General features: G+C 33.6%; 1 protein-coding gene across 1 annotated transcript; it reads right to left on the bottom strand.

The window, feature by feature from the left end:
- Positions 1-6,324: 6,324 nt before the first annotated feature.
- On the bottom strand, positions 6,325-12,118 carry LOC133330537 (probable G-protein coupled receptor Mth-like 10). Its single transcript, XM_061538974.1, has 5 exons — positions 11,440-12,118; positions 11,169-11,357; positions 6,877-7,140; positions 6,606-6,810; positions 6,325-6,529 (listed from the first exon to the last, which is right to left on the bottom strand). Exons 1-5 carry the CDS (start codon positions 12,116-12,118, stop codon positions 6,325-6,327), a joined length of 1,542 nt encoding a protein of 513 aa, XP_061394958.1.
- Between the last annotated feature and the right edge of the window lie 3,163 nt (positions 12,119-15,281).

The raw sequence follows: 15,281 nt of genomic DNA, 5'->3' as shown, positions 1-15,281 counted from the left end.
GCTATATCTAAATCTGATCTGCCCAATTCAGCACGCTATGCCAAATTTCGTACAAATCGAAAAATATATAGGGGCTTTGCTTGAATATTTATATTAAATCGTATAAAAATATATATGGGAGCTATATCTAAATCTGAACCGATTTCCACGAAACTTAGCACACATCTTTCTAAACTTAATTTAGTACGATATGCAAAATTTCGTACAACTCGAAAGATTTTTAGGGACTTTGGCGCACCATTTACCTTAAATCGGACGAAAATATATACGGGAGCTATATCTAAATCTGAACCTATTTTCACGAAATTTACCACACATCGTTCTAGACTCAATTCAGTACGCAATGCCAAATTTCGTGCACATCGAAAGATATATAGGGACTTTGGTTAACTGTTTATATCAAATGGGATAAAATATATATATATGGGAGCTATATCCAAATCTGAACCGATTTCCACGAGACTTAGCAAACAACTTTCTAGGTTTAATTTAGTACGCTATGCCAAATTTCGTACAAATCGAAAGATTTTTAGGGACTTTGGTGCACCATTTACCTTAAATCGAACGAAAATATATATGGGAGTTATATCTAAATCTCAACCGATTTCTTCCAATTTCAATAGGGTTCGTCCTTGGGCTAAATAAATGAGCTGTGCCAAATTTCATCCAATTCGAATCATAAATGCGACCTGTATTTTGTTTAAAATTTAACATGGACAGACGTACGGACGGACATGCATAAATCGACTCAGAAAGTGATTCTATACATGTTCTCAAAAGGAACCATGGGTCTATATCGTTTCCTTTTTGCCTCTTACAAACATATCCACAAAGACATAGTACTCTGTACCACAGTGTGGTGAAGGGTATAAAAATCCAATTTCGCAAAGTATGGACAAAAAATTGGCCTAGGCTAATACAAATCAGCATAATTTTTAGTATTTCGATATCTTGTTTTGTAATATGTGTTATTGATTTTAACGATACATTCCAAAAATATCGATTTTTTTCGAAAACAGTACCTAACATCGAAAAAAATTTAACGGCACAGGATGCTCTTAATTCAGCACAAATTTGATTTTTCGAAATTCGAAAATTGCAATTCTGTAATTTTTTTTCAAAAAAAATGTTTTTTTCGTATATCTTCGTCAGTTTTCCGAATTTCGAAAAAAACTCAACATTAATTTTTTTCGATATTTGCAATTCCAAAGAACACCACCTTTTCAAAGTATTATGCGCATGCTTACAAATTTTGTCATCAAATAATGATATTGGAAATCAATATCATTGATTCATACAGTACATACCATATAAAAAAAGCCAGAGACCTCCGGAAATAAGGAAAATAAAATCATATCATATATATGTATTTGTAAAATATGTATATGTATAAAATATGTATATTTTCAGCTTTGTTAGATTCTATATGTTTCAATTTACCAACTAAAGAGATTCAAATTCCTCCAAACGTGACAAATTTCCAGATTCCAGAATTTCGGCCAGGTTTGCTCATATTTCGTCGTCACTAATGAAATGCTTCAAGGGACATAATTTTAACTATAGACTTTAGCATAAACTTAATTCAATATATATATATATATATATATATATATATATACTTGTAAAGTATGAATCGATGTATATATTTAAAATTTGAACATAAATATCAAAGTTTATTTGAGTCGTTTATTTTAAAAGTGGTTTAACTCCAGTTTTTCTTATATTGAGTGTTTAAAGGTTTGGTTTGCTTCATAAATGTTATTAACCCTTTGAGCCCCGATTTTTTTTCCATAATCATAGAAATTTCTGTTCACAGATTTAATGCAACTATCCTAGATAGGATATGGACAAAATTTGACATCTCCACATCCTTGCATTCGGGAGATACAGTACATTCCTTCGGAAAAATTTAAGTCCAATTTGAAGAAAACCAAATGCAAAATCGACAGAAATTTAATTAGAAATTATTCTCTGTATTCATTTTTACAAGAATCTCTATCTCTATATATGTATAAAAATTGATTAGGTGTATGTTAGTGATCGCTAAACTCAAAAACTACTGCACCAAATTTTATGTACATGCTCTATGGGGCGTGAGGAGTGTTTCTGTATAGTTTCAAGTTCATCCGACAGATGGCGCACTATTTAGTGTTTTTGCACCGTAACGCAAGAACTACTGTACCGATTTTGACCGAACATTGTGTATATCCTCTATGGGGCGTGAGGAGTGTTTCTGTTTAATTTTAAGTTCATCCGACAGATGGCGCGCTATATAGCTTCTTTGTGTTTTCCCAAATAAAGATTGGGTGCTTAATCGACGTGTGCCGACGTTAACTATTCCGACACCGATTCATACATAATCTGTTTTCTTGAAAAGCGCGTGGGAGTTTAACGAAAAAAAAAATAATAACTTTTCAAATTGAAGTAGAATTCATTGAAATCTATTTAAAGATATAATGTAAAACGGTATACTAACTCATCAATTGAGAACGGCGGGACCGATTTGACTCAACATTTCTTTCAGTTATCTGTAATTGAAATGGGAAAGTTTTTTTGTGAAAAAAAGTTTGAGAAAATTTCGCGAAAATCTTGAAAAACTTATTTTGAAGGACGGCTGGACCGATTTGCCTACCATTATGTGGTGGGACATATACCACAAAGTGATACTATACCGACAATTTATATTATTTTTTTATGTGTATAAGGACGTTTTTGGGATCGAGAAATTAATTTCTGATCTTTATTTTTACCTATGACCACCGCCAGAGGGCGTTTTATACATATTTTTACTATTTTTCGTCTAATTTCTGCAACGAAAAATAGTCTATTTTTTGAGACGGAAAAATAGTTAAAATATGCATGAAACGCCCTCTGGCGGTGATCATAGGCAAAAAAAAAAAGATCAGAAATGAATTTCTCGATCCCAAAAACTCCCCATATACACATAATAAAGATAATATAACGATGAATAAAAAATCGAATTTTGAATCAAAATGATGTTATATATAAATGGGAGACTCATAAATCGAGATGGACCTATGGTTCCTTCACTAAAATTGGTTAAAATTGTCCATAGAATCATCCTAGAGATTTAAACGACAACAAAATACATACTTTGTTATGTATTTCATGATGTGACATGGCAAACTTCCTGTTGTTTTTAATTGCAGTGGGAAGAGTTTTACCCTAAGAAAAGTTTTTACTATAAGAAAAACATAAAAAGTCGGAGATTGGAGTAATCGAATGTTATGTTATTTACACCTCTTATAACTCAAGAACATCTGCTCTAATTGTGATGATTCAAAGGTCTTATAAATCGTATGTGATCAAAATAGGAATAGTAATTACGCCATCAATACTAAATTATCTTTTGAGATAAGAGTAGTTAAATGAAAACTTGACTTTCTCCTAAAAAATGTTCGGTGTGGAATAAGTTCGACCAATCGATAAACTGAAATACCACACGTACTGGCATAATTTAATATGTAGGAAAATAGTATGTATATTTTTTCGGAAATATGTTTTCTATGAATTCGTTAATTTTTACCTCCCTGATGCAATTCTGATAAGGCAAAACAACGTTTGCCGGGTCTGCTAGTCAAAAATAATTCTGATGGCAGAATTCGTATAATTTGAATGCGAATCGATTTAAATAATTTGGACTGTATACGCAAATTAGTACTGTACACAAATTTACTCTCTTTTCTATATTGAAAAGCTCATAACATTACCAAAAATTTGAATTTTTTAGATTTTTCTTGTGCTATGTTTCGTCCATAATCAGGACTTGACATATGAAATTCAAAGAATATATATCTACCAATAGCATTTTGAATTGGGCCACAAAGGGTTAAGTGATATTAATTTTGTTTGTGGCTTTGTCCCCTTAAACATGATAGAATATATAACGTAATAATTTTTTATAAACTTTTCTCTAAAACCAAGATTTGCATCTGAACCTAATATTGACTTAAACCACTTTCAAAATGAACGAATCATTTGGCATGGCTATCACAAAAAAAATTTCATTTCATAATTGGTCAATTCCCGTACTACAAGAATCTACTAAATTTCACTATTTCAAATAAATGGAAATCCATTTAAGTTAGTAGAAAGTAGTAGATTATTGCAGTACGGGAACAGAACTGGTTACACCTTTTACGATTAATTTCATATTAAGGATTAATTTCTAGGACATATTTGTTACCAATCCTTTTATATATATTGATAATTAGTTTTGAATGTTAGTTTTATTTTTCGTTATGCCGTTATTTTTCGCAATATCTGAAAGAAAAGAAAGAAAAAAGTATCGGTATTAAATCGCAAGTGATGAATAAATCGGTGAGATGAAAAAAAAACTACAACCAACTTCAGACTGCTGTAATTTCTAAGCCACTTGTCCGACAGTTGTTAAAATTATTCCAGTGTTTACAAGCGTATAAAAGCATTTTGGTGAAAATTTGGCAGAAAAAAGTCGCAGTGGCCGAAAAATGGCTCGTAGCTGAACATATCGCAATATTCAATTTGGCAAATATTGACCAGTAAAGAAAGTAGTAAAGTCGGACGGTACCGACTATATGATACCCTTCACCACCTTGGGTATATTGAACAGATGAATTTTAACAGACGTCGCATTTTTGAAGGACCACTAAAATGAAATCATTCTGCAACCTATACTAAATTTTTCATTTGGTCGGATATATATCTGATCCTATATCTAAGTCTGAACCGATTTCATCGAGACTTGCCAGAGATTAATTTATATTAACCAGAGGTTAATTTATATTAACTTCATTATACACAGTTGTGTGGCAGCTGGACAAACTTAGGGTCTTTAGTGCACAATTTACATAAAATCGAAAGAAAAAAGATATAGGAGCTATATATAAATCTGAACCGATTTCCACCAAACATAGCACACATCATTCTAGACTTACGCCATGTACGCCATGCCAAATTTCGTGCAAATTGAAAGATATATAGGAACTTTGGTGTCCTATTTACCTTAAATCGGACGAAAATATATATGGGAGCTATATCTAAATCTGAACCGATTTTCACGAAACTTGGCACACATCATTCTAGACCTAATTCAGTACTCTATGCTAAATTTCGTGCGTATCGAAAGATATATAGGGACTTTGGTGCACCATTTACCTTAAATCGGACGAAACTATATATGGGAAGTATATCTAAATCTGAGCCGATTTCTCCCAATTTTAATAGGGTTCGTCCTTGGGCCAAATAAATGAGCTTTACTAAATTTCATCTAAATCGAATTTTAAATGCGACCTGTACTTTGTTTACAATTTAACATCAACAGACAGACGGACGGACATGCACAAATCGACTCAGAAAGTGATTCTATGCATATTCTCAAAAGGAACAATGGGTCTATCTCGATTCCTTTTGTCTGTTACAAACATATGCACAAAGACATAATACCCTGTACCACAGTGTGGTAAAGGGTATAAAAAATGATTCGGTAAATATTGAAAGCCACTGAAATTCCAAACAGAAAGAAAATAGACTCAAAAGAGCTGAAGAGTTGCTTCTCATGGCCGAAAGTGTTGAACTGCCGAATTTGGCTTTCTCCGATGAGAAAACATTCGTTGCCTAGCCGTTTGTAAACAAACAAAATGATCGCCGAAAATTCGCACCTCCAGTTGGCCACCAGAACTCAAGTGCCGGCCATGGTGATGGTGTGGGCGACCATAACAGCCGATGGTCGCTCTCCGTTCGTATTAATCAACCGTGGCATCATGATAAATGGCGAATACACGCCCCCCACAAAATGAGCATGGAAAGCCGGGTTGACACTAAAAAATACCAAATTGTCGATCACCTCAAGCAAACGCTTCGCCGGGAATTGGCCAAAATACCGCAGAGCAACATTCGGGCAGCGTGTGACGGTTTCATTGGCCGTTTGAATACCATAATTCGTGCCAGAAGTGACCAATTCGAACAAATCTAAACTTATTCTAAAATTTGATGCTACTTAAGACATTTTTTGCTTTCATTCAATAAAATTAAAAAAAAAATTAAAAATTATGGCGTTTGACTTTGTTGCAGTTTTTTTCTCACCCTGTATGTACCAAACGTCGTTTGGTTTGTGTTTAACAATTTCGTGGACACGCTATGTGTGTTATTCCAAAATCCATCTTCTATGTCAAACATTCCACGAGTTTAAAAACATTTTAAAAAAAATAATAACCCAAGACTAGTTTATCACAGTTTATTTTCTTAAATTTATACTCAATTTGTCCATGTGAGTTTGTCCACAAAAACCCACTCCAGTCCAGATACTTACCCATCCCATAGCGATTATTTATTTCTTAGCAACGACATAACTTTGGGTTTTATAACGAGTACTAGAAATATTAATGGACCCTCAATGCAATTGGCCAAATCGGAAGTGTAGAGCAGTATATTATCACTGTCGAGTCCCAACATTTCACCCAAATACGATGATATGCTCAAGAACCAGGATATCAGGAACACAAGCAATAACAAAGAGTAAATGGAGATCCTGGAAAATAAAACAAAACCCATACATTAATTCAATTACAAAAATTACAAATAATGTCTATATTATTATGACTTACATTCTACGCGTATCCTGCACATAAGGAATACGACCCTGTTGTGGTTTCATCAAGTCGGAACTTTCATAAACAATTGGTTTACGATCATCGTATTTGTCCATATGACTGCCACGTGTCTTGGCAGCCAAATAGGTGAATAGAATTGCACAAATAAAAATTATACCATTCAATGCAAAGAAATAAAAAAATGCCGACCAGATGTGTACTAAAATAAAAAAAAAAATATTTTTTTAAATCACAATGAATTCCATAAAAAAAGGATATTGCTTACCATTTAACCAACAATACTCATCACCAATGCCCGGTTTGTAGCCATTGTGAATATTCGAACTTTGTATGACCATCAATGCAAAAGTTAGAGCAAATGCTATCAGGCACGTAAAAAGGACATAGGGGAAATACGAATTATTACCCAATTCGGAGATGTCAGCAGAAATTACTCCCTTATTTTGCCTTGCCTTAGACTGCCACAGATGGAAGCCAATGAGGGATAACCCAATGTAGGCACTTTCATAAAAGAAATATGCCACATAACCTGAAAAGAAAATATATAGTAATGAAATTGATTGCAGAAAAAATATTTAAAATGTATTTTAAGGTTTTTTACAGCTAGATTTTTTAATATATCTTATCAAGCACTATCCGAAGTGTGGATTTTTTTAATATATATTTTCAGGGACTATCCGAAGCGTGGATTTTTCTAAATATATCCGAGATTAATTATATTTTTTTAAGGACTGTCGGAAAAATTGATTTTTTTAATATAATTTTTCAAGACATATCCGAACAATTAGTGGGGATTTTTAAATATTTTTTTTCTCAAACACTATCCCAAGCATGGATTTTTTCAAATATATATTTTTTCAAATACCATCCAAAGCGTAGATTCTTTAACCCTTTGAGCCCCGAATTTTTTTCCGCAATCATAGAACAAATTCCTGTTCACAGATTTAATGCAACTATCCCAAATAGGACATGCTCAAAATTTGACATCGCTACATCCTTGCATTTGGGAGATACAGTACATTCTTTCGGAAAAATTAAAGTCCAATATCAAGAAAACCAAATGCAAAATCGACAGAAAAATCATTTTAAATTATTCTCTATATTAATTTTTACAAGAATCAAAAATAATTTTGATGGCAGAATTCATACAATTTAAATACGAAGCGATTTAAACAATTTGGACTGTATACACAAATTGGTACTGTACACAAATTTAGCCTCTTCTCTATATTGAAAAGCTCATAACTTTACCAACATTTTGATTTTTTTTGATTTTTCTTTTGATATGTATCGTCCATAATCAGGTCTTGACATATGAAATCCAAATAATATATATCTACTAGCTGCATATTAAATATAAGCTCTAAAACGCCTGTGGGCAACATTGGGCCACAAAGGGTTAATTACTTTTTTCTTTCAATTACTATTTTTTAAATAAATTTTTTCAAGGACTAGTAATACCCTGACAACTATGTTGTCAGGGTATTATAGCTTTGTGCAGCCCCATATGTTTGTAACGCCGCGAAATATTGGTCCTAGACCCATCTTTAAGTATACCGATCGTCATATCTCGACTAGCTGAATCGATGTAGACATGTGTGTCCGTCCGTCCGTCCGTCCGTCTGACCATTATAATTTGTAAACACGATACAGGCCACAGTTACGGACCAATCTTCACGAAATTTTACGTGTAGGATGGGTTCTGGCCAATGAAGACCCCTATTGCTTTTGGTAAAGATCGGTTAATATTTAAGGGATGAAATGGACAAAATACTAAATTTTTGTCGGTTTTTCCAGAGGCCGCAATTATGGCCCGAACATCGTGAAATTTTACATGGAAAAGGGGATCGGGCCAAAGAATAAGCATGCCTGCTTTGATAAAGATCGGTCAATATTTAGCAGGTCAAATGGACTCTGACGTTTGTGTGAAAAATTAAAAATTGTGTATTCTATAACGTATATGTTTACCCCTGAATGACATAGAGCCGAGAAGTTAATAGTATATTCAAGAAGATTGTTTGACCTTTAAATTGATACCAATTATATTGACGTATGTGATCGGATGTGGGAGTTATACTTAAATATTTACTGGTGCTTACGTATTCAGATATTATTTAGTAACCCATTGCCACACTAGAGGGCGGAAATATTGCGCTGATCGCTTTAAAATTTTCCAAGAGGTTCTAGTTATGGTCAAGGACAACGCCTATAATTTTCGGTGATGATCAGATAATAATGGGATGAAGTGGACCGAGAACTTAATTTTTTCGTGTTTTTTCGAGTCGATGCCAATAATAGGCCGAACATCACAACAGGGCTGTACTGAATATTGGGAATACATATTCGGAAAATATGTCAGTGCAAGGAAGATGTGCTGTTGATCTCTAATCGGTCAAAAGAGTGTAAATATCACGAAATATTGCCCAGGCTCGGAATAAACATCCGCAGAAAGTTAGATTTCCGTGGTAGTTGTGTAGGGTATCGTATGGTCGGCCCTGTCCGACTATACTGCTCCGCTCACTGGTTATTTCATATATTTTTCAAGGAATATACGCAGCGTGTTTTTTATGTATTTTTTAAAGACTATCCGAAGCGTGTATTTTTACACCTTTTTCACATGTTATTCAAAACATATCAAATGTAATTCGAGAATTCCATTTGTAATTCACAACATATAGTTTGCAATTCGAGAATTCCATTTGCAATTTACAACATATCAGCTGTAATTCGAGAATTTCATTTGTAATTCCTAGAATACCTTTCGAAATTCATAGAATTCCATTTGAAATTCCAAGTATTTACGTTTGAAATTTATAAAATTCCACTTGAAATTAATAAAATTCCATTTGAAATTCTTAACATTTGATTTGAAATACATAACATTCCATTTGTTTTTCATAACATTTAATTTTAAATTCGAAAAATATTATTGGTAACACAAAAGGTATATGTATGAATTTGAAATGAATTGTTATGAATTACAACTGAAATTTTATGAATTACAAGTGAAATGTTATGAATTTCAAATTGGATTCTTTGAATTTCAAATGGATTTCTTTGAATTTCAAATGAAACTCTACGAAATTCAAATTGAAATATTCGAATTACGAATGAAATTTTTTTTTTAATTTCAAATGTAATTTTTTGAATTTCATAATTTCATGAAATTCTCGAATTGCAATTAAAATGTATTGAATAACATTTGAAAAAGGTGTATACCCTCCACCATAGTATGGAGGGTATATTAATTTTGTTTTTTCGTTTGTAACTCATCGATATACTCATTTCCGACCCTATAAAGTATATATATTCTTGATCAGGGTAAAATTCTATGACAATATAGCCATGTCCGCCTGTCATGGTGTTCTTATTGGGTACCAAATTTTCCCACTAAAATTATAAATATAGGTCCACTTTTTCTGGTAGCCCCCATATAAGTGTACATCCCAATTTCCAGGTTTTGGGGGGTTTTGACCGGATTTTTTCACCGAATTTGGCTGCAATTTAGTAATTTGAGATCTTATTGGGTAGCAAATCTCTCCACAAAAAATTATAAATATAGGTCAATTTTTTCGGGTAGTCCCCAATATAAGGATACCCCCAATTTTCGATATTTTGAGGTTCTTGAGCGCGTTTTTCAACCGAATTCGCTGAAATTTGGTATTTTGTAGTCGTATATGGCAACAAATCTCCCCACCAAAAATTTATTAATATTCACCCCTTTTTAGGGGTAGTCCTCATATAACCCCGTTTTTTTATATATTAAAATAGTTATCTGATTTGTTCCGTGTGTTACGATAGGGTAGTTGTTACGGGGAATAGTCAATTTTTACCCTACAAAGACTATTTAGTCATCTGTAAGCATTGTAAGCATTCCGCCTTCTAACGATATTGTGATTAAAAAAACTCAAACGTGACTATAATGATATATATCGGCAGACATTTAGGCACCTCCTCAATATAGTAATACCTCCTGAAGGAAAGAATTGAAATAAACAGTTATAATATTGGCTTCAAAATTGGCATATACCGGTCATTAATTAGGCATAACCTTCATATAATGATATCTCCAAATATTCACAATTTCCTAAACTATGTAATCAATATTGGTCCCCCTTTAGGCATACCCTCATATAACTTTGTAATCTATATTACAGTATTTTGAGGATTTTATACTCTACCATGCGTTATCAATATCAGTCCACTTTTTAGATCTTACAGCTTTTAGGAAAAATCTCCATTAAAAATTGCTGAAGATTATATATACGACGATCTGATTACAGTTTTTTTTAGATTCTCAGAGGTTAAATATTCCAGTCGATTTAATTATGTTGAAGCCCCTAGCCATACCATGCTTCATTTAAGGTCTTTTTACGATCCTTCTCATATTTTCAGACCAAATTAGCAATAATTTCGCATTTCAGGTTCTTAGATTCGAAGTCCCGCAACATATTTTATATTAAATGTTTGACCTGGTCCTAGCCTTGATAAATCTTCGATTCAGCTACGAATTCCACCCAGCTGCCTTCAAAGTAATGTTATCCCTTTTTCACTTACCAATAAAACTGCATGTAAGCTCGGGAAATGTTATTTCCGACAATGATACAAAAGCCAACATGGAGTTGCCAATTGCCAATGACAATAAACAGCTGATTATAAACATGCCGTATATGTTCCTTCTTAGATCGGGTATGGCAAGATACACGATCACGGTTAAAATCATAAACAATGTCGATACCACAGCACCTGTGAACAACAACAAAGACAAAATTAAAAAAAAAAAAAATATTTTCCTTTTTCTGATTTTAAAATATTAATAAAAACATACCAACATTCGAAATACGTGTGGTTGTTGACATAACATTTGGCACGGGGCATGTCATAGCCGACAATGACCATTCATCTGACGCCGTCTTCACTGGCGTCAAACAATAATCATTTTTCGATACAATCGTATCGTAGTGGACCAACAATAGTTTGCCATCATCCATAATTTGCCATTCTTCCTCCTTATATGTCTCCGGCATTAAGGCATATGGATACGGGCAGGGTAGTCCTTCTAATTTGATAAATTCCCTTGCGACATTGCGACGCAATGTCCAACCATTCTTCAATGTCACATTCACATATAACTGGCTCTGGGGTATTTCATATTCGATTGGCTGACACTGGCCAACGGCGTTGAGAATTTCTTTTGTCGGATGACAACAGAATTTTAGACAAATTCCATATTGACAGACGCAGGCACGTGGATGTGGTTCATATGGTACACGTTGACCATCAAACACTTCTATATAGTCATAGATGGCAACTTGATCGGCTGGTATTAGACGATTTTCGTAAATGTATGAGCCATTTGTAAAACGATGGACATTCGTTAAATCGACTGTATCTTCGAAATTGCAAATTGGAAAAGTATGCCGAACAAATGTTATAGGGTTAGCGTGGACATTTATGTGGATACATATTAATAGGATGATATTGCATACTAATATTATATAATTCATGTTTTGTTTAATTCAATTCATAGATTGTTCTGAAATTAAAAAAATAATATTTTAGTACTGGAGTGTATTGCAAATATAAGGAAAATATTGTGGAAATAAATGTGTTGTCCTTAAAAGCTGACGATGAACTGATTACACTGAACTCACGAACTGATTACACGGGGGAAAAATGCAGTGTGCGGAAAATCCTTATCTCGCCTAGCAACTGTACGTCGTTGTTTGTTATAATTTTCAGAAATAAATACATTTAAACGTTTGGATTTGCGAAGTCCACTTGATCACAAATGTCAATTCCATAGCGTATACGTCAAATATAATCCACTGGATTTGTGAACTGGATTAACGTGACCCATTCACTAACTTTATTATCCGAAATCCATGTTCGCTACGTGAACAAGTTCTATATAAATTTAGATATCCTACTACGAATAAGAAACAACTTGTTTATTCTTCCCTACTATTACTAATATTTCTAAAACTTATATACATACTAGCAAAGTGCCCGCTACTTCGTATGCGGAATGGCAATACAAAAAATAATAATAACCCGTAAGGAAAGTAATAAAGTCGGACTGGGCCGACTCTATGATACCCTTCACCACTTTGGGTATATTCTACATATATATCCTAAAAGACGTCGACTTTTCGAAAGAACAGTGACATGAAATTGAACGAACTTAAATATGTGATCTTTGTCTATATCTAAACCGACTAACATCAATCCCTACACATGTCATTCTGCAACCTATGGTAAATTTTGTAAAATGATTTAAAGCAAACTTGACACACGCTATTCGGTATGCTGCACTGTTTAAAATTTAATCTCAATCAAACACCCATTGATTATTTGGTGTACGATAAACATGAATAAGTCAAAATTATATATGGAAGCTAAACCTATCTAGATCTGAACCAATTTCAAGGAAAGTTGCTAGATATTATTTTATATTAACTTCAGTACGTTGCGTCAATCGGCCTAGCTGGGGTCTTTAGTGCAACATTTACTTAAAATCGGACAAAAAAATATATAGGAGGTGTTTGTAAATCTGATCCGATTTTAACGAAACTTAGCACACGTCATTCTAGACTTAATTTAGTACGCTATGCCAAAATTCGTGGAAATCGAAAGATTTGCAGGGATTTGATGGAACATTAACCTAAAATCGGGCGAAACTATATATAGGAGCTATATCTAAATCTGAACCGATTTTCACGAAATTTAGCACACATCATTTTTGACTTAATTCAGTACGCTGTGCCAAAATTCGTGCAAATCTAATGATTTTCAGGGGCTTTGGTGCACCATTTACCTAAAATCGGGCGAAACTATATATGGGAGCTAATCTAAATCTGAACCGATTTTCACGAAACTTCACACACATCATTCTAGACTTAATTCAGTACGCTATACCAAAATTCGTGCAAATCAAAAGATTTGCACGGACTTTTGTGCACTATTTACTTAAAATAGGACGAAACTATATATGGGAGCTATATATCAATCTGTACCGATTTTTACGAAACTTAACACACATCATTCTAGACCTTATTCAGTACGCTAGGCAAAAATTCGTGCAAATCTAATGATTTTCAGAGACTTTGGTGCACAATTTACCTAAAATCGGACGAAAATAATTATGGGAGCTATATCTAAATCTGAACCTATTTTCCCGAACTTTAGCACACATCGTTGTCAACTTAATTCAGTATGCTATGCCAAAATTCGTGCAAATCTAGTTATTTTCAGGGACTTTGGTGCACCATTTACCTAAAATCGGACGAAGATATATATGGGAGCTATATCTAAATCTAAACCGATTTTCCCGAAATTTAGCACACATCGTTATCGACTTAATTCAGTACGCTATGCCAAAATTCGTGCCAATCTAATGATTTTCAGGGACTTTGGTGCACCATTTACCTAAAACCGGGCGAAACTGTATATGGGAGCTATATCAAAATCTGAACCGATTTTCCTGAAATTTAGCACACATCGTTGTCGACTTAATTCAGTACGCTATGCCAAAATTCGTGCAAATCTAATGATTTTCAGGGACTTTGGTGCACCATTTACCTAAAATAGGACGAAAATATATATGGGAGCTATATCTAAATCTAAACCGATTTTCGTTAGGGTTCGTCCTTGGGCCAAACTAATGGGCTGTGCCAAATTTCATCCAATTCGGATCATAAATGCGACCTGTACTTTGCTCACAAAAATACATGGACGGACGGACAGACGGACATGCATAAATCGACTCAGAATGTGATTCTATGCATATTCTCAAAAGGAACCATGGGTCTATCTCGATTCCTTTTGCCTGTTACAAACCAGGGACGTACGCAGGGGGGCGGCCCGAAGTCTGCATTTAAGAACTCCAGCTCTATCCGTTCACAAACATCCAAATTGCAACAAATTTAGTACAATTTATTACTTTTCATAGACGTAAGTACGAGTTTCTAAAACTTCCTCAATTTCACATATTTTGTACCATTAGTACTTTTCGTACTTATGAGTTCGAATTTCCAACACTGTCTTAATCCTGTACTCTAAAAATAATTTTATTACCAAATATAAGTATTCCATCTCTATACCTCACTCAAATCTAAATTGTATTAAACTTAAAACCATTTAGCACACATAATTACGCATTTTCAAAACTACTTCCATGTCTCATCCTACACTCCAACCTTAATTTTAATTTCAAATTATAGGATTCCCGCTTACACAAAACGAATTGTACCATATTTAGTACCATTCAGTGCTTCTAGTATCCATCAGTACGAAATTCCAATACAGCCTTAATTCTGCAATTTTCATTTCAAATGTACATTTTCAATCTCTATCCGTTCATTCAAATCTAATTTGTACCAAATTTAGTACATAAGGACGAATTTTCAAAACTTCCGACATATCTAAATCCTGTACTCCAGCTGCAATATTAATTAAATATTTCAGGATCTCAGCCCTATCTGTTGACGCAAAACCCATTTGTAAACTATTTGGTAACATTTAGTACTTTTTGTTTCTATAATTAAGAATTTCCTAAACTACGTCAATCCTACACTCCAACAGTAATTTTAATTCCCAATTTAAAGACTCCAGCTCTATCTATTCACCTAAATCCAACATGCACCAAATTTAGTACAATTTAGTTTTTTT

This window comes from Musca vetustissima, unplaced genomic scaffold (assembly GCF_032173495.1).
Source record: "Musca vetustissima isolate MV318-11 ecotype Yass unplaced genomic scaffold, APGP_CSIRO_Mvet_v1 utg4398, whole genome shotgun sequence".
Classification (NCBI taxonomy): domain Eukaryota; kingdom Metazoa; phylum Arthropoda; class Insecta; order Diptera; family Muscidae; genus Musca; species Musca vetustissima.
The sequence above is the reverse complement of the archived record's forward strand: the minus strand, read 5'-3'. Positions and strand labels throughout refer to the sequence as shown.